At 48.5% G+C, this 26,130-nt stretch overlaps 1 protein-coding gene across 1 annotated transcript in view; it reads right to left on the reverse strand.

Annotated features, from left to right (window-relative positions):
* Window positions 1–26,130, reverse strand: part of KIF18A (kinesin family member 18A) — a 222,103-nt gene that overhangs the window by 77,027 nt on the left and 118,946 nt on the right. The window contains exons 11-12 of the mRNA XM_075325411.1: window positions 11,269–11,518; window positions 9,236–9,913 (exon numbers count right to left, since the gene is read on the reverse strand). Of these exons, the coding sequence (XP_075181526.1) occupies window positions 9,236–9,913; window positions 11,269–11,518 (928 nt within the window). The remainder of the gene's footprint in view (window positions 1–9,235; window positions 9,914–11,268; window positions 11,519–26,130) is intronic.

A 26,130-nucleotide genomic window follows, 5' to 3' on the forward strand; every position in this document is an offset into this window, starting at 1 on the left:
CACATGGGCCCAAACACTAGTTTTCCTGGGAAACCCGTTTTTACAGTTTGGGTCCAGGGGCTGTAAAACAAAAAAAAAAAAAAATAAATAAAAAAAAAGCGCATTATTAAAAAAATTATGATTACACTTACCGGTCCTGCGACGTGTCATGCTGCCCCACTGTCTCCCGGCCGCTTCTGGTTCCGGGTCTGATCATTAACTTCTGGCACTATTCACTGCACTGCTCGTCACTCAGCAGTCTTCGGCTTTTTTAGCCGCGTTCGCGGTGACATGAGGGTTCACCCGAGTCCTTGGCTTAGCCAGGGACTCGTTTGAACTTTGATTGTCACTGTCAGCCTGCTTGTCGCTCTGCAGAGACGCTTTTCTGTACAGAGCAATGGAGCAGAGCTGACATTACTCTCCCTGATGACAGTAGCACACTGGGTAATAAAGGGGTTAGGGCCAGCTTTGTATTATCAGCTGGTACTAAGCCCGAAATTCATGGTGTTATGCCAAATTAGCCATGGCCATCATTAATTTCTAGTAAACAGTAAAAAAAAAAAAAAAAAATTAGAAAAAAAATGTAGATACTTTATTTTTATTATAAAAATAAATCCTTAGTCCGATGTAGTCTACAGGGAGAACAATGTCCGCTCTGCTTCATCGCTCTGTACAGACAAGCATCTCTACAGAGTGAGAAGCAGGCTGACCGTAACAGACAAAGTTCAATTGAGTCCATGGCTAAGTCATGGACTCGGGTGAACCCTGACGTCACCGCGAACACAGCCAAAAAAGCCGAAGTGACAGCAGTGCAGAGAATACCACCGAAAGTTAATGATCGGACCCGGAAGCAGATGCGGCCGGAGACAGTGTCGCAGGATCGGTAAGTATAATATTATATTATATATATATATATATATATATATATATATATACACACATATATATGCACACCGTATTTTTCGCTTTCTAAGATGCACCGGAATATAAGACGCACCCCAAACTTAGACATAAAAAAGGTAAAAAAAAGAAAAATGGGGTCCGTCTTATACTCCGGTGTTCTCTTACCGGAGGGGGGCAGCAGTGGTGGTGAAGCGGGGTCACAGGAGGCACAGGTTGTGCTGGCAGGCGCGGCAGGTCAGTGGCAGCGGGGTCTGTGGTTGCAGGTGCCGTGGTTGCAGGCGCGGTGGCGTCCGCGGTGGCAGGATCCGTGGGGTCCGTGGTGGCGGCAGCAGCCGTGGCGTGTGAGCCGTGCAGCAGGCCGGTGCAGTGAGTGTCCGCGGTCCCGGTTCAGTGGTGGCAGCGGCGGCGACTGCTCAGTGGTGGCAGGGACTGCTCAGTGGTGGCGTGTGTCCGCGGTCCCGGTTCAGTGGTGGCAGCGGCGGCGGCGGCTCAGTAGTGGGAGCGGCGGCGACGGCTCAGTGGTGGAGTGTGTCCGCGGTCCCGATTCAAGTAATGGCGCCCGGAGCGACGCATGCGCAGATGGAGCTCTCATCCAAGGGCTCCATCTGCGCACGCGCTGACTCCCGGAGCAGCGCGTGCGCAGATGGAGCTCTCATCCAAGAGCTCCACCGGCGCCATCATTTGAAAGTGGGACCGCGGACAACTGGTAAGCTGCACAGCCGCCCGCCCCGCATGCACAGAGTGGCAGCCAGCAGGCTGGCCGCCCACTCTGCGTACAAGCCGCCGGGTACCTGTGCTTGCGTGCGGTGGCAGCCGGGTACCCATGGCTGTGTGCGGGCGGCAGATGGGTGACTGTGTGAGGGCGGCAGCCGAGTACCTGCACGGGCACCCGACTGCCGCTCGCACACAGCACCCGGCTGCCGCCCGCACACAGCCATGGGTACCCGTCTGCCACCGCATGCAAGCACAGGTACCTGGCTGCCGACCCCACACAGCACCCGCTGCCGCCCGTAGACATCCACGGGTACCCGGCTGCCGCTGCATGCAAGTACAGGTACCCGGGCGCTTGCATGCAGCCACAGGCACCCGCCCGATCGCCTCAGACAGGACCCCCCCCCCCCCCTTCCGCTACCGCTTTATAAGACGCACCCCCCATTTTCCTCCCAAAATTTGGGGAGGAAAAGTGCGTCTTATAAAGCGAAAAATACGGTATATATATATATATATTATATATATATTATATATATATTATATATATATATATATATATTATATATATATATATATATATATATTAAATTATATTTATATTTATTTATTTCCAGGGCGGCACTCAGGGATGAACGGTGCTCAGGTCTATAGAAGGCATCCACAATCAAAATTGAAGAAAAAGACCGGCACTCTTCTTTATGAATGTAGATTCTTTTTATTGTACAATTCCATGTACAGGCATCAAATATTATAACGCGTTTCGGCGAAAGCCTTTCTCAAACAAAAGATGATTACTGCATCACAATTCACACTCTAAGGGGTACTTCACACACAGCGAGATCGCTGCTGAGTCACGTTTGTTGTTACCTCATTAGCGATCTCGTTGTGTGCGACACTGAGCAGCGATCTGGCCCCTGCTGTGAGATCGCTGCTCGTTACACAAAGTGCTGGTTCGTTTTTTTTATTGTTGCTCTCCCGCTGATAAGCACACATCGCTGTGTGTGACAGCGAGAGAGCAACAATCCTGAATGTGAAGGGAGCAGGAGCTGGCGTCTGACAGCCTGGGGTAAGCTGTAACCAAGGTAAACATCGGGTAACCAAGGTGATTACCCGATATTTACCTTCGTTACCAGCCTCCGCAGCTCTCACGCTGCCAGTGCCGGCTCCTGCTCCCTGCACACGCTAAGCTAAGCGGTGTGCGCTGGTAACTAAGGTAAATAATCGGGTAACCATACCCGATGTTTACCTTAGTTACCAGTGTCCGCAGCTTCCAGACGCCGGCTCCGTGCAAGTGCAGCGTCGCTTGCACGTCGCTGCTGGCTGGGGGCTGGTTACTGGTGAGATCTGCCTGTTTGACAGCTCATCAGCGACCATGTAGCGATGCAGCAGCGATCCTGAGCAGGTCAGATCGCTGGTCGGATCACTGCTGCATCGCTAAAGTGTGAAGGTACCCTAAGGGGTACTTCACAGACAGCGAGATCGCTACTGAGATCGCTGCTGAGTCACGGTTTTTGTGACGCAGCAGTGACCTCATTAGCGATCTCTCTGTGTGTGACACTGAGCAGCGATCTGGCCCCTGCTGTGAGATCGCTGCTCGTTACACACAGCCCTGGTTCGTTTTTTTATTGTTGCTCTCCCGCTGATAAGCACACATCGCTGTGTGTGACAGCGAGAGAGCAAAAATCCTGAATGTGCAGGGAGCAGGAGCCGGCGTCTGACAGCCTGCGGTAAGCTGTAACCAAGGTAAACATTGGGTAACCAAGGTGGTTACCCGATATTTACCTTCGTTACCAGCCTCCGCAGCTCTCGCGCTGTCAGTGCCGGCTCCTGCTCCCTGCACACGCTAAGCTAAGCAGTGTGCGCTGGTAACTAAGGTAAACATCGGGTAACCATACCCGATGTTTACCTTAGTTACCAGTGTCCGCAGCTTCCAGACGCCGGCTCCCTGCAAGCGCAGCGTCGCTTGCACGTCGCTGCTGGCTGGTCACTGGTCGCTGGTGACATCTGCCTGTTTGACAGCTCACCAGCGACCATGGAGCGTCGCAGCAGCGATCCTGACCAGGTCAGATCGCTGGTGGGATCGCTGCTGCGTTGCTAAAGTGTGACGGTACCCTAAATAATAAAGGTTCATGGATCTGGTAGGAGTAAACTCCCTACTCATATGCATAATCAATCAATTAACAACTCAAATCCCAAGATCCAATTCAAGTTAACAAAAAAAAAAAAAAACCCCAAGAAAAAAAAAAAAAAAAAAAAAAAAAGATACTTTTATAAATGCAGAGCATATGAGGAAAAAAGGGGGAAACATCAATAATAATTAATGTGAACCATCAAAAATAAACTCTTGTTCATATAAATTATTGCAAAAAATTTGGTTTTGCCTTTTTTTTACTATTCTAATTTTTTATAATTTTTATTCTTAAGGATTCACATAGCATCATGAAATTTAAACTAGAGAAACAGGTTATATTATAGCAACCAAACAAATAAGCTTCCAAAAGCATTTGTTTACAAAATTACATGATGGGGTTACATTTATGTTTAATCTCTTTTTTATTGAAAAATTAAGGTTGGTTACAATAAGCAGGGCTGCAGACCAAGGCAAACCCCCAAATAGAGACAAAACAAAAAAAAAACAAGAATGCAATGAAACATGAAAGGCTTTGCATGGTTGCAGCCATATACAGTTTGTTACAATAAAGAACATTTAAGAACATTTATATCATTCTGTCTTGAACCATTATAAAAGTATAAAATCCATAAACTATACCATAAACAGCAAAGATTTACCATTCATACCATAGAGGCACATAATGGTCAGTCGAAGGAAAAGAAATAAAGAGAGAAAGAAAGAGGGAAGTAGACAGTGAATGATGACGGGGAAAAGGATCATGGGGAAGGGCAAGAAAGGGCCGGGATAACTAGCAGGAAAAATCTAGGTAGAGTCTCAACTCGCCCCAAAGAGGGACCTGAAGTCCGGAGAATCCAAAAACATGACCCAGGGACTCCAGATCTTAATAAATTTTTCAGTAGCGTCCTGAATTTCAGCAGTGAGACTCTCCATTCTGTAAAGGGAAGCCATCTCCTCAAGCCACTCATCCAAGGCGGGGGCACGGGTTGACCTCCAGTGTCTGGGGATCACGGCTCGGGTAGCCGCTAGGCAAAACCGCAATAGTCCCATTTTCTGAGATTTCACAGATCCCGGTAGGATAGATAAGAGAGCGATTTGCGGAGAACCAGAGAGGGCCTCCCCACTAATGCTATTGTATGCCGAGAAGACGCCACTCCAAAAAGGCTTAATGAGGCTACAGCTCCACCATATATGCAACATATCCCCCCTCTCGTGATTACACCGCCAACATCTGTCTGACACTGAAGGGAAGATTGCGTGTAGGGCATGAGGGCAGCGGTATCAGCGGGTGAGAATTTTATAACCCTTTTCCTGGACCGAACAAGCCCTAGAAAATTTGTGAGTGAAAAGAAAAGCAGTCCTCCATTCCTCAACCCGGATAGTCACGCCCAAGTCTCTACTCCATCCCCTCACAAATTTGTGCTCATCCACATCCCCCTTCTGGATCAAAAGGTTATAGATAAGGGACAGGGTATGTCCCGGAGCCTCTTCTAAAAGAAAGAGCTTTTCAAACGAGGAGGCAGCATAAAGTGCCTCCCGGCCTGATCCGGTCAAGAAAGACCTGATCTGGAAGTATTCAAACCAGGGTATGGCCCCTCCCGAGGCAGAGAGCAAGTCGTATGTGGGTAATGGGGATCCCTGGAGTATGTGAAAGAAGCGCTCGTCCCCGCTCCTCCTCCGGCACAGGAAAACATCGGCCCCAACTGCCGGGGCAAAATCTGGGTTTGAAAAGATAGGGGAGAGGGGACCGCGCCCCCTGGACAGACGACCAATTTTGGTTTCTAAATCCCACGTCCTCAATGTCACCCTCAAGAGATCAGCCTCAGAGAGAGGCTGGCCCCTGGAGCCCGAGCTAATCCAAGGGAGGTAACGCAAGGGAATCTCGTGGTCCATTTCTTCTAGGCTTACCCACTGCTTTGTGGCCCCATGATATTGCCAATCTAGTAATCGCATCAGTAGAGCCGCTTTATGATAGAGTTTAAGGTTGGGCAATCCAGCCCCCCCCCTGGCTTTTAAGTCTGCAAAGGGTAGTAAAGCCTATCCTCGGGCGCTTACCTCCCCACACGAAGCGCGTGATAACTGACTGCAGGCTGGAGAAAAAGGCCGCAGGAGAAACTAAGGGGACCGTCTGGAACAAGTACAAAAAGCGAGGCAAAATGTCCATTTTGATAACATTTATTCGTCCAAACCAGGATAGTCTTTTACTATTGTATGAGGTAAGATCCTTTCTTGTTCTGTTGAGAAGGGGAAGGTAGTTAAGCTGATATAGTTTTGAGAGATCCATGGGGACTGTTATCCCTAAGTAAGTAATGGCGGAGTCCTGCCACTTGAAGGGGAAATTTTTCTTGATATGATCCACCTCAGCATCAGGGAGAGATATGTTTAATGCCTCGGATTTGGAGTAATTGACCTTAAAGTTGCTGAGGTGACTGAATTTTTCAAACTCTTGAATAAGTGAGGGGAAGGAAAGGCGAGGCTGTGAAATGAACAGAAGTAGATCATCTGCGTAAAGAGCTGCCTTGCATTCCCCACCCCCTACCCCTATCCCGTGGATACTGGAATTGTTTCTGATGGCCACGGCAAGGTGTTCCATAACCAGGACATAAAGTAGGGGGGAAAGGGGGCACCCCTGACGTGTACCATTATGTATTGCAATTGGTGATGAGAGAAACCCATTGACTTTGACCCTGGCAGAGGGATTCCTATAAAGGGAAGAGACCCTTTCAATGAATTTGTCTCCCAGTCCTACCTGCCGCAGAGAGGACATCACAAACTCCCAGCTGACTATCAAAGGCCTTCTCTGCATCAATGGAGAGAAGGCACGTAGGGAGACCTCTGGCCTCAGCCCGCGCCATAAGAATAAGGGTTTTGTTGGTATTGTCCCTGGCCTCACGACCCAATACAAAGCCAACCTGAACAGTGTGAATAATACCGGGAAGAAGTGGAGCCAGTCTATTGGCGAGAGCCTTGGCAAAAAATTTGATGTCAGCATTGATGAGGGAGATGGGTCTGTATTTAGAGACAGAAGAATGATCCTTCCCCGATTTGGGTAGAACACTAATATGTGCTTCTAGGGACTGGGCGACAAAGGGGGAGTCTCCAGATACAGAGCCAAAAACCCTCGTGAGGAAAGGGACAATTTGGTCACCAAATATCTTATAAAATTTGGAGGTAAATCCGTCCGGACCCGGACTCTTACCATTCGGGGAGGCTTTAATTATGGCGAGGATCTCTTCTGTGGAAAAGTCCTCTTCCAAGGCTACCGCATCCCTTTCAGAGATCCGAGGAAGTGCAGTTTGCTGCACATATTCGTTAACTTTACGCTGGAAAGATTGTGGCGGCATATCTCTAAACTGCCCCTTCAAATTATAGAGGTCATCATAGAACGAACGGAACAGGTTTGCAATTTGGATGGGATCTTGGGTCGAAGCCCCCCCCCCCGGTCTGGATTTTTGGAACATGGCCAATAGCATTTCTGGGGTGCAGAAAATGAGCCAAGGCTCTCCCACACTTGTCAGAATGCTCATATAAATATCGACTTAACTTGGCCCTTTGTCTCCTGTACCTTTGATCGAGAAGGTCCCTCAGCCCCTCCCTAGCCTTTGTGAGGTCCGCATAAACCGTGGCGGAAAGGGATTGCTTGTGTGCGGCTTCCAAAGAGGCAATTTGCTGTAGGAGCTCTGTGATAAGGGAAGACCTCTCCTTCAATCTAGAGCCATGTTTAATTAATAAATCTCGAACTACACACTTTAGCGCCTCCCATTGTGTCGGAAGAGGAGTCGGGTCGCTGGCATGATTTTCCAAGAATTCAGATATGTGGCTCCGTATTTCACTACAGCACAATTGATCATTAAGCAAATTTTCATTGAGGCGCCAAGTCCATGGGCGCTGTGAGCTATTTAGAGGAGTGAAGTGAGCAAAGACCGGGGCGTGATCGGAGAGAGAAAGGTTCCCAATAGACGCTCCAACCTGCCACGTCAGGACATGTTGGCTCAGGAGGATCATGTCGAGGCGGCTATATGATGAATGGGCTGGGGAGTAGTAGGAGTAATCTTTTGTGGTGGGGTATAGGGGCACGCCATACATCCACCAACTGCATATTTTGAATGTCACGTTTAAGGGCCTTAAGTTTTCTGCGTGGTATAAAATGACGCCCTGACGAGGTGTCTATGTCTGGGTCCAGTGTGAGGTTAAAGTCTCCACCAGCTACTAACACGCCCTCAGAAAATTCAGCCAGACGGGACAGAATAGAGGCGCAGGCCCGAGAGGGATCCCTGTTGGGGAGATACCAGTTGGCAATTGTATATACGGTGGAGCCAATGCATAATTTCAGAAAAAGAAACCTACCTCCGGGGTCGGCCAAAGAATCCACAATCGTGTGGGTCAAAGACCTGTGAAGGGTAATAGAGACCCCCCAGACCTGGAAGCCGGGTTGGGGCTGTGGAACCAGGAGGTGTAGTTCCTGTCCTTCAGTGCAGGGAGATGGCCTTCCTTGAAGTGAGTCTCCTGCAACATAAGTATGTGGATCCGTTTTTTGTGCATTTCAAATAAAATTTGCGATCTCTTCCGAGGCGAGTTGAGACCCCTGGTGTTGTAAGAGGCAACATTAATCTGCGCCATTGCTCCACGATATGAGGTATTTAGTCTAGGGACGGGGGAGGCAAGGAGGGTGGGAGAGAGAAAAGAGGGATGAGAGAGGAAAGGGAGGGAGATTGGATTCAAAGGAGGAAGAGAGAGCAGGAAACAAACAAAGGGAAAGAAGGAAGGATTAGAGGTTAAATGAGAGGAGGATCGAGGAGGTAGAGATAGAGTAGAACACTAAAAAGATGTGGACTAATGGGCTCAGTCCACTAGCTGGGTTAAAGAAGTTAAACGTCCTAAAGACGTTGGACCCCTGTGGGGGGGGCTAGGCTTTCTACCAAGGGGAGAGGGGCCCCCCTTGCTGCCCCGGATTAAGGTGTTCAATACAGAACTGAAAGCCCACTAGCCATGGCCCAGAAGCAGAATTGAGCGAGAAAGCATAGAGAAAGGGAGAATCAGGAGAAAGACATCTTGTCAAGATTCGAATCTGGGTCCCCAAGTTTATGGTCCAGGGGGACCTCAAGGTGGACTCCCCGGGCTCATACTGCTTAAGAGTCTCCACACACCAGCAGAGCATACAGCCTAAAAGAAAAAGTTAATCAACATCAGTGAAAATCAGGCAAATGTAGAACGCCACAACCTCAATTAGCAAAACTGTAAAATGAAAAGTCCCTGAGATAGAACCCCCCCCCTATAACTCAGGAAAACAACCAGATTTATACGGAACCGAGAAGCAGGGATTCTTTTCACGAAAGTTCATCTCTCTCATTGACGGTGGTCTCTGGAACGATGTCGCGGCGGGCCTCCCTCGGGCTCCAGAGGGATGCCCGGCCAGTCCATGATCTCAATCCGCGGGATGCGGAGGGCCGCTGTGAAGGAATCAATGTCCCAAGGGGAACGAAGAATATGCATTTGGCCGTCATGTCGTACCTGCAGGCGGAAAGGGAATCCCCAGCTGTAAGTGAGGTTGTGTGCCCTAAGCAGATCCAGAAGTGGTCTTAGGGCTCGTCTCCTCTGAAGGGTGAGGCGGGATAGGTCCGGCAGGATCTGGAGCTTGACCTTTTGGAAGAGAGCTGAGGAGCCGTCTCTGAGCTTTTGCTGGATGGTCTCTTTTTGCACGTAGTGATGGATCCTGCAAATGACGTCCCGGGGACGGTTAGGGTCAGACGATCTGGGCCCCAAAGCTCTGTGAGCCCTATCCAGCTCTATCTCATTAGCAGGGGGAGCATCCAGAATTTTGTTAAACACTCGTTGTAGAACCCGTGGGAGATCTCTGGAGTCTACCTCCTCAGGAAGGCCTCGGATTCTGAGGTTATTGCGGCGGACTCGATTCTCGGCATCATCTAATGCTTCTGTGAGATAGTGTATTTGCTGAGCGTGCGCATCTAGACTTTGCTGGTGAGAGAAAACGTCGCTCTGGATGGATTGTATTTTATTGGCTTTAGACTGGACCTGGCTATCAATTTTCTGCACATTGGCGTGTAAAGTAGAGAGTTCTGCGCGGTACGCTTTTTCAAGCCTTGCTACAATCATGTCCATGTCTTCCCTAGAGGGGATGGTATTGATGCGGGCTCGGAGGTCTTTTAATTCGGACAGGACTTCCATCCCCTGGGAAGTCAAGACAGGTGAGGCACATGAATTATCAGCATCAGTACAGCTTGCTGTGGTTGCTAGGGCTGCAGGCCTGGTGTAAGTGGTTGCCCCCTGCTGCTGATGCCCGAGACTCTGCACTGGAGGGGGAGGGGGCACAGCAGGGCTATTTATCAGGATCATTTCCCCAAGACTCTCACCCTCCCATCCCCCACTGGTACCTTGTGCTTCTGAGTCCAGGATAAGTGGGTTAGACGCTGCTAAACTGCTTTGAGCCTGGATAGAAGTACACAGTAAAGGGCCAGGAGAGAGGTGGAGGAGGGGAACAGTAGCAGGAGCTGGCGTTTGCTGTTTGTCCCGAGGCTGTGCAATGTCCGGTCCATTATCAAGGCTCCCCAGGGAGCTGTTACATGTCTGCTGGGGCTGTGGATCTCTGAGGCCCCCTCCTGGAGTACTGATCTCATCCTCACTGCAAGGGGGAGGACGGGCAAGGAGGATCACTGGAGCTGACAGGTTTATACCTTCTCCAAGGGCTGCATTCCGGTGCTGGGTGTCCAAGGAGGGCAGAGACTGGGGTATACCTGAACCTCCTACTGTGTCTCCCGACCGAGCTGATCCCCTGGTGGAAATTCCCGCGCTGTGGGACCGCAGGTGGAAATCAGTGGACCTGCTGCGGGTCTGTGGAGCCTCACCTAGGCTGTATGCTGCCTCGTGGCTGTGAAGGCTGGCAGCCATATTTGGTGGAGCTTGTCTGGAGGAAGCTTCTGAGGCCCTGGGGAAAAAACGTTGTATGCCACGGCTAGCTGTCTGAGCCTCAGAGGACCGATGCCTGACCAATTTCCCTCTCTTTCTGTGGCTCATATTCCAGGGCCAGGGACCTGGGGTGCTGTATAGTCGGCTGTTATCCAGGGCAGGTTAGGGAGCCGAGATGAAGTGTGTCCTCACTCCTCCATAGCCAGGCCACGCCCATGGGGTTACATTTATAATCACAGAAAAATACACAGAGAATTTAATCAGCGAGTCATTCATTACAAGAAACCACTAATGTCATAGTCTCTATTCAGACCAAGCGACTGCAGAGATTGCAGCCTGAATATCCAATAGGTCGCTCTCCTCTTCAGCATTGTGATGCGATCCCCCCCTCGTCTGGGCTGCATTGTGGTGCGATTCCCCCCTCGTCTGGGCAGCATTGTGGTGCGATCCCCCCCTCGTCTGGGCAGCTGGACCTGCTCCAAGATCTGGAAACGTAGTTGGGAGACATTATGCCTAAATTCAGCAAAATGCTGGGATACAGGTAAAGTTAGATTTTTTTGCCTTATTGTATACTTGTGATTAGATAGTCTCTCTTTTAATTTTTGAGTGGTTTCACCTACATAAATTAAACCACAAGGGCATTTCAACATATACACCACAAAACTACTATCACAAGTATAATATCCATTTATTCTAAACGATTCCCCTGTACGAGGATGCTGAAATGTGGATCCCTTAATCACACCTGAGCAGTGGACACAGTTCAGACACTGGAATGTGCCTGTCACAGGTTTAGAAAGAAATCTCTGAACTAGTTTACTTTCACTGCCCAGGTCCGCTCTCACTACTTTATCCCTAATATTCAGGGACCTACGATGAGACATAAGGGGAGGTCTGTGAAAATCTTTAATATTGGGGTAGGAGTTAGATAAAACATTCCAATGTTTCCTCAAGACTTTATGGATGAATACAGACCATGGGTGATATGGGTTTGAAAAAACTAGCCTCTGCTCTTTATCCCTCTGTGTGGATTGTCTGTCTTTCTGCTCATTCAGTAACCTTGAGGGGTAACCCCTCTGTGAAAACTTTATGGACATTTCATCTACTCTTTGCTCAAGCACCTTTGGATCAGTGACTATTCTCTGCACCCTTTGATACTGTGAGTGTGGCAATGATTTTTTTCAGATGAGGGGGATGATTATTAGAAAAAAGCAGGAGATTATTTTTATCAGTCGGCTTTCTATATAGGTCAGTGTATAGATTATGGTCGTCACCCTTAATGACAATTGTATCCAAAAAATTAATTCTGTCCAAATGACAGTTCATTGTAAACTTCAGTTCAGACCAGATAGAGTTAATCTCATTAATAAAAATCTCCAGGGCTCGAATGTCACACCTCAAAATACAAAAAATATCATCCAGGAATCTGCGCCAAAAAACACAGTTCGCTTGAAAAAAAACCACTTGAATAAATAAATTCCTTTATAAACCACGCCATATACGCGTAAGGAGGTGCGACATTCGAGCCCATCACTGAGCCACAGCGCTGTGTATAGGTGTCCTGAAATAAAAAATAATTCTCAAAGTTAAAGCAAGTAGCTCAAGAAAAAACTTTTTTTGCATATCCGAGTAATTAGTCCCATTCAATAGCCACTCAACAGCTCTAAAGGCCCCTTTACACACAGACTTTCAGCGATCCCAACCTGGCCGGGATCGCTACAAAGTCGCAGGATAGAGGATAGAGGGTAGAGATAGAGGTAGAGGATAGAGGATAGAGGTAGAGGATAGAGGGTAGAGGGTAGAGATAGAGGTAGAGGATAGAGGGTAGAGGTAGAGGATAGAGGGTAGAGGATAGAGGGTAGAGGATAGAGGATAGAGGGTAGAGATAGAGGTAGAGGATAGAGGTAGAGGATAGAGGGTAGAGGATAGAGGGTAGAGGATAGAGGGTAGAGGATAGAGGGTAGAGGATAGAGGATAGAGGGTAGAGAGAGGTAGAGGATAGAGGATAGAGGGTAGAGGGTAGAGGTAGAGGATAGAGGGTAGAGGTAGAGGATAGAGGGTAGAGGGTAGAGGTAGAGGATAGAGGGTAGAGGATAGAGGGTAGAGGATAGAGGGTAAAGGATAGAGGGTAGAGGATAGAGGGTAGAGGATAGAGGGTAGAGGATAGAGGGTAGAGGGTAGAGATAGAGGATAGAGGGTAGAGATAGAGGTAGAGGATAGAGGATAGAGGGTAGAGAGAGGTAGAGGATAGAGGGTAGAGAGAGGTAGAGGATAGAGGATAGAGGGTAGAGATAGAGGTAGAGGATAGAGGGTAGAGATAGAGGTAGAGGATAGAGGGTAGAGGGAGGTAGAGGATAGAGGGTAGAGATAGAGGTAGAGGATAGAGGGTAGAGATAGAGGGTAGAGGATAGAGGTAGAGGATAGAGGTAGAGGATAGAGGTAGAGGGTAGAGATAGAGGATAGAGGGTAGAGATAGAGGTAGAGGATAGAGGGTAGAGATAGAGGTAGAGGATAGAGGGTAGAGATAGAGGGTAGAGGATAGAGGATAGAGGGTAGAGATAGAGGATAGAGGGTAGAGATAGAGGATAGAGGGTAGAGGTAGAGGATAGAGGTAGAGGATAGAGGGTAGAGATAGAGGTAGAGGATAGAGGATAGAGGGTAGAGATAGAGGTAGAGGATAGAGGGTAGAGATAGAGGTAGAGGATAGAGGGTAGAGATAGAGGTAGAGGATAGAGGGTAGAGATAGAGGAGAGGGTAGAGGTAGAGGATAGAGGGTAGAGATAGAGGTAGAGGATAGAGGGTAGAGATAGAGGTAGAGGATAGAGGGTAGAGATAGAGGATAGAGGGTAGAGGTAGAGATAGAGGTAGAGGTATACATATATATATATATACATATATATATATATATATATATATATATACACATATATATATATATATATATGTATATATATATATATATATATATATATATATATATATATATATATATATATATATATATTTATATATATTAATATTATATAAATACATACACACACACACACACACACACACACACAATATATGTATGGTATTTTTTTGCCAATATAGCTGTACGAGGGCTTGTCGTCTTTTGAGTGACATGCTGGTGCACTGGAAAATGGGGGGAAAAAAAAAATTACAGTGCGGTAAAATTGCAAAAGAAAAATAAAAAAGGAGCAATTCCACAATGGTTTTGAGGTTTTTGATTTCCCACGTTCGCTATATGGTTAAACTGACCTGGCAGTATGATTTTCCAGGACAATACGAGTGAACTGATAATAAATAAATAAATAAAAAAAATAAAAACCTATAAAGATTTGGTATTTGGTGAAAACAAAATTGGAAATTTATGAGAAAATGTTTTGCTTTTGTCGCAATTTTTAGAGACCTGTAACATTTTAATTTTTTGGGATCTGGGGCTGAGTTACGACTTCCTTTTTTGCATTCTGATTGGAAGTTTTTAGTGGTATAATTTTGGGGTAAGGTAAATACTATGTTCTGAGTGCCTCACTGCATTTTAGTGCAATGTTGCAGTAACCTAAACTTATTTCTTGCAATTTTTTTTGCCCTCACAGCGTTAACAGATCGGATTAATTTATTTTATAGTTTCATAGATCAGACATTTCTGAACGCAGAGATACCAAAATGTGTATTTGTATTATTGTTTTATTTTCAATGGAGCAAAAGAGGGGCGATTTGAACCTCTAATTATTCAGATTTTTATTTATTTTTTAAGAACAAAAAACTTTACTTTTTATGGTATTTACCAGTTTATTTAAGGGACTTGAAGCTGTGATCATCTGATCGCTTGTGCTGTACAGCACTAAATGCTGTCTTCTTATGAATTGGCGGCGTTCACAGGAGGATCGTAATGAAAGGTATGGGGGTAATCAGCAGACCCCCGGCTGTCACAACTACCCATCGGCACCTCAACCATGTAACGGGCCACTGATGGGAGGGAGTGACGTATCCACAGCATAACTTCACCAGGTGAGAACATTTTCTACAATTGGTTTCATATATACATTTTTTTTTAACTTCTTCCCTTAAAACAAAACTGCTCTCCCACTTTTCTTTTTCACGTAGGAAAAGGCATATATTAACCCCTTCAGCCCCCGGGCACTTTCCGTTATTGTTTTTTGCTCCCCTTCTTCCGAGAACCGTAACTTTTTTATTTTTTTTATCAATCTTCCCATATGAGGGCTTGTTTTTTGCGGGACGAGTTGTACTTCTAAATGAAACCATACGTTTTAGCATATAGTGTATTGGAAAACGGCAAAAAAATTCCAAGTGCGGAAAAATTGCAAAAAAAAAGTGTGATCGTACAATAGTTTTTGGGACATTTTATTCACTGTGTTCACTATATGGTAAAACTGATATATCTATGTGATGCCTGAGGTCAGTGCGAGTTTGTAGACACCAAACATGTATAGGTTTACTTGTATTGAAAAGGTTAAAAAAAATTCACAAGCTTGTCCAAAAAAAGTGGCGCACGTTTTGCGCCATTTTCCAAAACCCGTAGTGTCTCATTTTTCGGGATCTGAGACTCAGTGAGTGCTTATTTTTTGCGTCTCGACCTGACGTTTTTAACAGTACCATTTTTTGCGCAGATGCTACGTTTTGATCGCCTGTTATTGCATTTTGCGGCGACCAAAAAACGTAATTTTGTGAGTGTATGCGATCGGGTGTGTGTGAGTGTATGCGATCGGGTGTGTGTGTGTGTGTGTGTGTGTGTGTGTGTGTGTGTGTGAGTGTATGCGATCGGATCTGTGAGTGTCGGCAGAGGAGCACTGCATGCTGGAGGAGGCTGAGAGAAGGGAGGTTGAGGCTGGGGGAGGCTAGGCTGATCCTGGGGGAGGCTGATGCTGGGGACAGAAAAGGGGCTGACGCTGCGGGCAGAGAGCCTGACGCTGCGGGCAGAGAGCCTGACGCTGCGGGCAGAGAGCCTGACGCTGCGGGCAGAGAGCCTGACGCTGCGGGCAGAGAGCCTGACGCTGCGGGCAGAGAGCCTGACGCTGCGGGCAGAGAGCCTGACGCTGCGGGCAGAGAGCCTGACGCTGCGGGCAGAGAGCCTGACGCTGCGGGCAGAGAGCCTGACGCTGCGGGCAGAGAGCCTGACGCTGCGGGCAGAGAGGCTGACGCTGCGGGCAGAGAGGCTGATGCTGCGGGCAGAGAGGCTGATGCTGCGGGCAGAGAGGCTGATGCTGGTACAGCATGGGGGATGGAGCACGATGGGGGGTGCGCAGCATGGCGGATGGAGCACGTTTGGGAGTGCGCAGCATGGCGGATGCAGCACGATGGGGAGTGCGCAGCATGGCGGATGGAGCACGATGGGGAGTGCGCAGCATGGCGGATGGAGCACCTTTGGGAGTGCGCAGCATGGGAGATGGAGCACGATGGGGAATGCGCAGCATGGGGGATGGAGCACGATGGGGGGTGCGCAGCATGGGGGATGGAGCACGATGGGGGGTGCGCAGCATGGGGGATGGAGCACGATGGGAGGTGCGCAGCATGGGGGATGGAGCACGATGGGAGGTGCACACCTCCCCCCAACACACACACACACACACACGCGCGCACTGCACCACACCACACACACACACTGGGAACCACAAACACCGCCCTACACAGACACCCACACACACAGACAACGCCGCACACACACAAAACACCCAACATACAAACACCGCGGCATACATAAATATACGCACATACCGCACAACACACACATTGCACAAAACATACCTCCCCCCGCCACACACCACACAACGCTACAGACACACAGCGCTCCACAAACAATGCAACACACATACAACACCGCACTCACCCCCCGCCACACCCAGAACATGTACAGCGCCCTACACAAACACTTGGTAACTACACACAACATCTGTATATATATATATATATATATATATATATATATATATATATATATATATATATATATATATATTATATATATATATATATATATATATATATATATATATATATATATATAAAAAACACAAAAATCATACATTAACCCTTTCACGACCGGCCGATTTTTCGCTTTCCGTTTTTTTTTTTCGCCATTCTTTTTCTGAGAGACGTAACTTTTTTATTTTTCAGTCAATATGGTCATGTGAGGGCTCATTTTTTGCGGAACGAGCTGTACTTTTAAATGAAACCATCAGTTTTACCATATTGTGTACTAGAAAATGGCAAAAAAATTCCAAATGCTGAAAAATAGCAAAAAAAGTGCGATAGCACTATGGTTTTTGAGATATTTTATTCACTGTGTTCACTATATGGTAAAACTGATGTGTGGGTGTGATGCCTCAGGTCAGTGCGAGTTCGTAGACACCAAACATGTATAGGTTTACTTTTATATAAGGGGTTAAAAAAAAATCGGAAGTTTGTCCGAAAAAAGTGGCGCACGTTTTACGCCATATTCCGTGACCCGTAGCGTTCTCATTTTTCGGGATCTTAGGCTCAATGACGGCTTATTTTTTGCGTCTCGAGCTGACGTTTTTAACGGTACCATTTTTGCGCAGATGCTACGTTTTGATCGCCTCTTATTGCATTTTGCGCAAAAGTTGTGGCGACAAAAAAACGTCGTTTTGGCGTTTGGAATTTTTTTGCCGCTACGCCGTTTACTGATCAGATTAATTGATTTTATATTTTGATAGATCGGGCGTTTCTGAACGCGGCGATACCAAATGTGTGTATATTTTTTATTTTTTTAACCCTTTAATTTTCAATGGGGCGAATGGGGGGTGATTTGAACTTTTAGGTTTTTTTGTTTTTTTTTAATTTTTTAAAACTTATTTTTTAACTTTTTTTTTTTATTTTACTAGTCCCCCTAGGGGGCTATTGCGATCAACATTCCGATCGCTCTGCAGTATCTGCTGATCACAGCCACAAGGCTGTAAACAGCAGATACGCTGTCTTTCTCTTTTGCTGTGCCCCGGGCACAGCGAAAGTGAAACCAAGTCATGTGTAGTACAGGAGTCATCACATGACCCTGTGCTACCATGACAACTATCGGGAGTCACGTGATCGCGTCACGTGACTTCCGGTTTCGGGTGGTAAGTAAATGCTTACCGCAATCGCGCTTATAATGGCGCTGTCATGTATTGACAGCGCCATATAAGGGGTTAATCGGCACGAGCAGATAACGATTCTGCTCGTGCCTAGCAGGCACACATCTCAGCTGTGAAAATCAGCTGAGATGTGTGCCGATCGCGGCATGCTGCCGCCGGAGGACCGCGGGCAGTAAGATTATGTCATTTAGGACGTAATTTTACTGCCCGCGGTCGTTAAGGGGTTAATATATTATATACATACATGCACACACACACACATACACCCCACCCCCCCCCCCCCCCCGTATATTCGGCTTATAAGACGCACCCCTTACTTTCCCCCAAAATTTGGGGGAACAAAAGTGCGTCTTCTAAAGTGAAAAATACGGTACATTGTCAGCGATTGACAGCGTAGGATGAACTATCATGGGTTTTTATATTTTGGTAGTCACTGGTGCAGAAATCTTGTGATACATAGGTCCAGATTCATCAAAAAAGGTGTGAAAAGTTGCAAAGGTTTGGTACAAATCAAGGCTGTACTAAAACTGCAACTAACTTTCTTATCCCATTTTGCCCATCACCCACAATGTGGGTGAAGCTGGGGCGGTGGTGACCACCACTTGTTAAATTCATGATGAGCTGCATCATTCACTATGCAATAAATCTTACTCCAGCAAAGACTGGACCATTATTTGTTTGGAGGAACACACAGTGGAACACGCCATTCGTCCATCGCTCCTGAAGATGTATGCGCCTCCACATGAATCTCCTCGTCAAGACCAGCCTGAGCAATGGCTGTCTTGATAAATTAGGGCCATTGTTCCTAATGGTCTACACTGGCATAAGAGAATAGAATATAGGTTTGTTACTGCCACACCTAGAGTAAGTTCTATTATTGAGCTCCGTTTCTGATGTAGTATACAGTAAGCTGCCCCAATGGTGACAGAATAGAGACAATATTTTATGATAAGGTCTATGATGGGGATTTGTAGCGCTGTATCCTAAACACAGAGTGCAGATTACAAGAGAGATCTAAATTATGAAGCAGCACAAAAATTGGGAGCTAAAAACAATATGGTGATAAAATGTTCCCAATTACAGACCAGAAAACTGTTGGATAAATGGTGAAAGGGAATCTGTCATTAAATTCACGGGCAGCATAAATCAGAGCCTGACGGGTAAGGTTTACTCTGCAGCATTTCAAAAAGGGAATTTTGTTTACTTACCGTAAATTCCTTTTCTTCTAGCTCCTATTGTGAGACCCAGACAATTGGGTGTATAGCTTCTGCCTCTGGAGGCCACACAAAGTATTACACTTTTAAAAAAGTGTAACCCCTCCCCTCTGCCTATACACCCTCCCGTGGACCACGTGCTCCTCAGTTTTGGTGCAAAAGCAGGAAGGAGAGAACTTATAAATTGGTCTAGGGTAAATTCAATCCGAAGGATGTTCGGAGAACTGAAGACCATGAACCAAAAGAACAAATCAACATCAACAACATGTGTACACACAAGAACAACCAGCCCAAAGGGCACAGGGGTGGGTGCTGGGTCTCCCAATAGGAGCTAGAAGAAAAGGAATTTACGGTAAGTAAAAAAAAATTCCCTTTTTCTTTGTCGCTTCATTGGGAGACCCAGACAATTGGGACGTCCAAGAGCAGACCCTGGGTGGGTAAAACAGTACCTCATTAAAAAGAGCCGAAACCGGCCCCCTCTTACAGGTGGGCAACCGCCGCCTGGAGGACTCGCCTACCTAGACTGGCGTCTGCCGAAGCATAGGTATGCACTTAATAGTGCTTCGTGAAAGTGTGCAGACTAGACCACGTAGCTGCCTGACACACCTGCTGAGCCGTCGCCCGGTGCCGCAATGCCCAGGACGCACCTACGGCTCTGGTAGAATGGGCTTTCAACCCTGAAGGGAGCGGAAGCCCAGAAGTACGGTAGGCCTCTAGAATCGGTTCCTTGATCCACCGAGCCAAGGTTGACTTGGAGGCCTGAGAGCCCTTACGCTGGCCAGCGACAAGGACAAAGAGCGCGTCTGAACGGCGCAGGGGCGCCGTGCGAGACACGTAGAACCGGAGTGCTCTCACAAGATCCAACGAGTGCAAATCCTTTTCACACTGGTGAATTGGATTAGGGCAAAAGGAAGGCAAGGAGATATCCTGATTTAGATGAAAAGGGGATACCACCTTAGGGAGAAATTCCGGGACCGGACGCAGAACCACCTTATCCTGGTGGAAAACCAGGAAGGGAGCTTTGCATGACAGCGCTGCAAGCTCAGACACTCTCCGAAGTGATGTGACTGCCACCAGGAAGGCCACCTTCTGAGAAAGAAGGGAGAGAGAGACATCCCGCAGCGGCTCAAAAGGCGGCTTTTGAAGAGCCGTCAGGACCCTGTTAAGATCCCAAGGTTCCAACGGACGTTTGTAAGGTGGGACCATGTGGCAAACCCCCTGCAGGAACGTGCGGACCTGCGGAAGCCTAGCTAGACACTTTTGAAAAAACACGGAGAGCGCCGATACTTGGCCCTTGAGAGAGCTGAGGGACAACCCCTTGTCCATTCCAGATTGTAGGAATGAAAGGAATGTTGGTAAGGCAAACGGCCATGGAGGAAAACCGTTATCAGAGCACCAGGATAAGAAGATTTGCCAAGACCTGTAATAGATCTTGGCGGACGTTGGCTTCCTGGCTTGTCTCATGGTGGCAATGACATCCTGAGATAACCCTGAAGACGCTAGGAGCCAGGAATCAATGGCCACACAGTCAGGTTGAGGGCCACAGAATTCAGATGGAAAAACGGCCCTTGTGACAGCAAGTCTGGGAGGTCTGGAAGTGCCCACGGTTGACCCACCGTGAGATGCCACAGATCCGGGTACCACGACCGCCTCAGCCAGTCTGGAGCGACGAGAATGGCGCAACGGAAGTCGGACCGGATCTTGCGTAGTACCCTGGGCAGCATTGCCAGAGGGGGAAACACATATGGCAGTCGAAACTGCGACCAATCCTGGACCAAAGCATCCGCTGCCAATGCTTTGTGATCCTGAGACCGCGCCATGAAGGCCGGGACCTTGTTGTTGTGTCGTGACGCCATGAGATCGACGTCCGGCGTTCCCCAGCGGCGACAGATCTCTCGAAACACGTCTGGGTGAAGAGACCATTCCCCCGCGTCCATGCCCTGACGACTGAGAAAATCTGCTTCCCAGTTTTCTACGCCTGGGATGTGAACTGCGGAGATGGTAGAGCCTGTGACTTCCACCCACTGCAGAATCCGCCGGACTTCCTGGAAGGCTTGACGACTGCGAGTGCCGCCTTGGTGGTTGATGTAGGCGACGACAGTGGCGTTGTCCGACTGGATTCGGATCTGCCTGCCCTCCAGCCACCGATGGAAAGCCAATAGGGCTAGATATACTGCCCTTATCTCCAGGATATTGATCTGAAGGGATGATTCTATTGGAGTCCAGGTTCCTTGAGCCCTGTGGTGGAGAAAAACCGCTCCCCAACCTGACAGGCTCGCGTCCGTGGTGACCACGGCCCAGGTTGGGGGTAGGAAGGATTTTCCCCGAGACAGATGTGGGTAGGAGCCACCACTGAAGTGATGTTTTGGTTGCAAGGGAGAGAGATGTTCTTGTCGAGGGAAGCCGAACTCTTGTCCCATTTGCGAAGAATTTCCCATTGGAGTGGCCGTAGATGGAATTGCGCGAACGGCACTGCCTCCATAGCTGCCACCATCTTCCCCAGGAAGTGCATAAGGCGCCTTAAGGGGTGTGACTGACTCCGAAGAAGTGATTGCACCCCCGCCTGCAGAGAAAGCTGTTTGTCGCACGGTAGCTTGACTAACGCTTGCTGGGTATGAAACTCCATCCCGAGGTAAGTCAGTGATTGGGTCGGGGTCAACTTGGATTTCGGGAAATTGACGATCCACCCGAACTGCTGGAGAGTCGCCAGAGTGACGGTAAGACTTCGTTGACACGCCACCCGAGAAGGGGCCCTGACTAGGAGATCGTCCAAGTAGGGGATCACAGAGTGGCCCTGAGAGTGCAGGACCGCCATGACGGATGCCATGACTTTGGTGAAAACCCGTGGGGCTGTCGCCAGGTCGAAGGGCAATGCGACGAACTGGAGGTGTTTGTCCCCGATGGCGAACCGCAGGAAACGTTGATGTTCGGGTGCGATCGGCACATGGAGATAAGCATCCTTGATGTCGATCGATGCTAGGAAGTCTCCTTGTGACATCGAAGCGATGACTGAGCGGAGAGATTCCATCCGAAACCGTCTGGTTCTCACATGTCTGTTGAGCAGCTTGAGGTCCAGAACGGGACGGAATGACCAGTCCTTTTTTGGCACCACGAAGAAGTTGGAGTAAAATCCGCGACCACGTTCCTGAAGGGGAACGGGAATCACAACTCCTTCCATCTTCAGAGTGTCCACTGCCTGAAAAAGTGCGTCGGCCTGTGCAGGGGGTGGGGAAGTTCTGAAGAAACGAGCCGCAGGACGAGAGCTGAACTCTATCCTGTAACCATGAGACAGAATGTCTCTCACCCAACGGTCTTGAACGTGTGGCCACCAGGCGTCGCCAAAGCGGGAGAGCCTGCCACCGACCGAGGATGTGGGTAGGTGAGGCCGAGAGTCATGAGGAGGCCGTCTTGGAGGCAGTGCCTCCTGCGGCCTTTTGGGGCCGTGACTTGGACCGCCACGCATAGGAGTTCCTCTGGCCTTTCTCCGGCCGGTTGGACGAAGAGGCTTGGGGCTTGGCGGAGGGACGAAAGGACCGAAACCTCGATTGGATTTTTCTCTGCTGAGGTCTCTTAGGTTTGGACTGTGGTAAGGAGGAGTCCTTTCCCGAGGATTCCTTAATAATCTCATCCAGCCGTTCGCCAAACAAACGTTCGCCAGAAAAAGGCAAACCAGTTAAGAACCTTTTGTAAGCTGAGTCTGCTTTCCATTCGCGCAGCCACATGGCCCTGCGGACAGCCACGGAGTTAGCGGATGCCACGGCGGTACGGCTAGCGGAGTCCAGGATGGCGTTCATGGCGTAGGACGAAAATGCTGATGCCTGAGAGGTCAAGGAAGAAACATGCGGAGCAGAATTCCGCGTGACAGCATTAATCTCAGACAGACATGCCGAGATTGCTTGGAGAGCCCACACAGCCGCAAAGGCCGGGGCGAAAGATGCGCCCGTGGCCTCATAAATAGACTTCACCAAGAGCTCTGTCAGTGGCATCCTTCAGGGATGAGCCATCGGCAACAGACACAACGGACCTAGCAGCCAATCTAGAGACTGGCGGATCCACCTTGGGTGAGTGTGCCCAGCCCTTAACGACTTCAGGTGGAAAAGGATAACGCGTGTCAGAGTGCCTTTTAGCAAAACGCTTGTCCGGGACCGCTCTGGGCTTCTGGACAGCGTCCCTGAAGTTAAAGTGATCAAAAACGTATTGCGCGTACGTTTGGGGAATCGAAATTGGTGTTTCTCCTGCTGAGAAGCTGACTCCTCTACAGGTGGAGGCGGGGGAGAGAGATCCAACACCTGGTTGATGGACGAGATAAGATCATTTACTAAGGCGTCCCCCTCAGGGGTATCAAGGTTGAGGGCGAAGTCAGGGTCAGAGCCCTGAGCTCCTACGTCCGCCTCGTCATCCTGAGAGTCCTCAAGCTGAGATCCAGAGCAGCGTGAGGAGGCCGGAGAAGAGTTCCAGCGAGGCCGCTTAGCCGGTCTGGGACTGCGATCCGGGCAGGAGTCCTCCGCCTGGGACCTAGGGGCTATCCTGGGAGCGCGCTGCGGCGCGGACCGAGAAGGCCCTGGAGGAGACAAACAACAGGGGCCGGGGCCTGTGAAGAGCCCGGTCTGGACTGCAATGCCTCAAGGAGCTTAGATGATCATTTGTCCATAGACTGTGCAATGGATTGAGAAAGTGACAGTTTCTCAGCGAAAGAGGCCAATGACGGTGACTCTGTCCCTGCAGCCTGCTCAGGGGGAGCAGGGGGATCTACATGAGCCGAGGGGCCCACAAGTGCCCTAGGCTCCGGCTGAGCAAGCGTGGCAGGAGTCGAGCATTGATCACAGTGAGGGTAGGTGGATCCCGCAGGCAACATAGCCCCACAAGAGGTACAGGCTGCGAAAAAAACCTGTGCCTTAGGGGCTTTGCTCCTTGTGGACGACATGCTGTAAGCAATAAGTGTCCCTTAGGAGAGCGACCATATATATAGGCACCCTAGGGGAACCAGCACCGGGTGACCGGTGTGGCTTACCATCCGCTGGTGTCCTCCAGATTCCCTGTCGTGGGTCCCCCGGAGCTGTAGAGCTGTGCAGCTGCAGCATACACCGGCAGAATGCCAAACATGGCCGCCGGAGCTCTCAAGGGGGGAGTGGAGCCATGGGCGGCGCCGGCAAAGGGCGGGAATCTGGAGGCCCCATAGTGGTCAATGAGAGGGGAGGGGAGACATGCAAAGATGCTCCAGCCCTCTGTCGGTAATCCCGCCCTTAACCCTGACAAGCAGGCCCGGGGGCGGGATTTTTCGCGACTAGGCCGCGATGAAGCCGGGGACTAAATTTAAGGCCGTGCCCGACAAGCAGGCACGGTCGGCGCGGAAGTCCGATGAAAAAACAAAGGACGGCGCTACTGGGGAGAAAGGCGACCTCTCTCCCCGTACCGTCCCCACATGGGGACACAGAGTACCTTCAAGGTGCAGGGCCCTGTCCCTGGGGATGAAAACGCTCCGGTCCAGCAGGTTCCACCAGGGGCTGCGGATGGAGCACGGTCTCAGCAGGTGAATGACCGGTGAGGCTCCCACTTCTCTCAGAGCCGCATAAGGGATGGTGAATGAGACGGCATGTGGCTCCAGCCTTTGTACCCGCCATGGGTACCTCAACCTTAACAACACCGCCGACATAGTGGGGTGAGAAGAGAGCATGCCGGGGACCCCATAGGGAACCTCTTTTCTTCCATCCGTCATACTATGTATGAGAAATCTTTTTTTTTTTTTTCTTTTTTTTTTTTCTATGAGTGGATGTGTGCCTCTTTCCACACAAAGCATAAAACTGAGGAGCCCGTGGTCCACGGGAGGGTGTATAGGCAGAGGGGAGGGGTTACACTTTTTTAAAAGTGTAATACTTTGTGTGGCCTCCAGAGGCAGAAGCTATACACCCAATTGTCTGGGTCTCCCAATGGAGCGACAAAGAAAGAAAAGTTTTAAGAGTCGACCGGGGACTATAGTGTATGACCAGACCAATTCGGGGGGCGGACTCCATCTTTACTCAGCTCCAGTTGATTGACAGGTCTCTCCCATGTGTATACATACAAAATAATCACGGGAGACATGTGTTAAGAAATTGGAGCAGGGCAGGGAGAACCTGTCTGGGCTCCGAACTATCAAAAAGGAGACAGTTGCACTCTGTAGTGCTAAGATATGTGGAACAATGAATATGGGAATATAGACATTTATTATTGCTATGAAAAAGGTATACAAATTGAGATACTTTGGACACAAAAATGGCCAGTTTTGTGTGAGCCCAACAGCAAGGTGACCTCTTTGTTGGGCCCCTGCCTACTTTAATGCCTCTCTTTGGTTCACTGGGCTCTGAACTAGTCTTGTCCAGTCTCTTATAGTTTGTGACTGGCTTTTCAAACTATATGTTATGTCTGAAATATCACAGCAATTCAGAGAAACGCATCACTGGATGCAGTCATGTTTTTCATATAGCAGGAATCTAATGACAGGTTCCCTTTAAAACTACAACTTCAGGTATGTTCGATTTGGTGTTACTTCTCTCCACCTCATGCACTCAGTTATTAAGGTGACTAGCAGAATATAGGGATTAGTCTGAATTCCTCACAACAAAAAGGTGATCTCAGCATCATCTAACCTCCTATGCCTTGGGATTTCCATGTGGCACATCGCCGGGTTGTCCGTCACAGAACTGCTGTCTCTATAGTTACTTTGACATCATCTCAGGTCCAAGAACAGATTACAAAACGTATTAACCGGAAACAGCTGCCAAGCTAAACTCAGGTAAAAATAAACCCGCGCCTCGTATTGTCAGGTGGCAGATTGCTACTTTACCCACTACAAATTCAAGCTTTCATTTTAATATGTGCTTGAAATTGTGAACATGTTCGTAAAGAAAAAGAAATCAAATGCTCCGGCATATGGTACTCTCACCAATTCTGAGATCTGTAGCTAAACTTTCAAGAATTAAGGCAGTTCAGAGATGCCAACCATATGTCCATTGAAAGCAAACAGTCATTTTCATTGAAAACCTCGCTACACATCCATAGACTATGTAAGTACAACCATCATCACCACGCACGAGAAGAGACACCACAAGCTAAAACCATATGCAAGAAAATCAACTTTAATTCTTCTGACATTATTAAATTGAAAAGGTGGCATATC

This window comes from Anomaloglossus baeobatrachus, chromosome 10, assembly GCF_048569485.1.
Source record: "Anomaloglossus baeobatrachus isolate aAnoBae1 chromosome 10, aAnoBae1.hap1, whole genome shotgun sequence".
NCBI classification, from domain to species: domain Eukaryota; kingdom Metazoa; phylum Chordata; class Amphibia; order Anura; family Aromobatidae; genus Anomaloglossus; species Anomaloglossus baeobatrachus.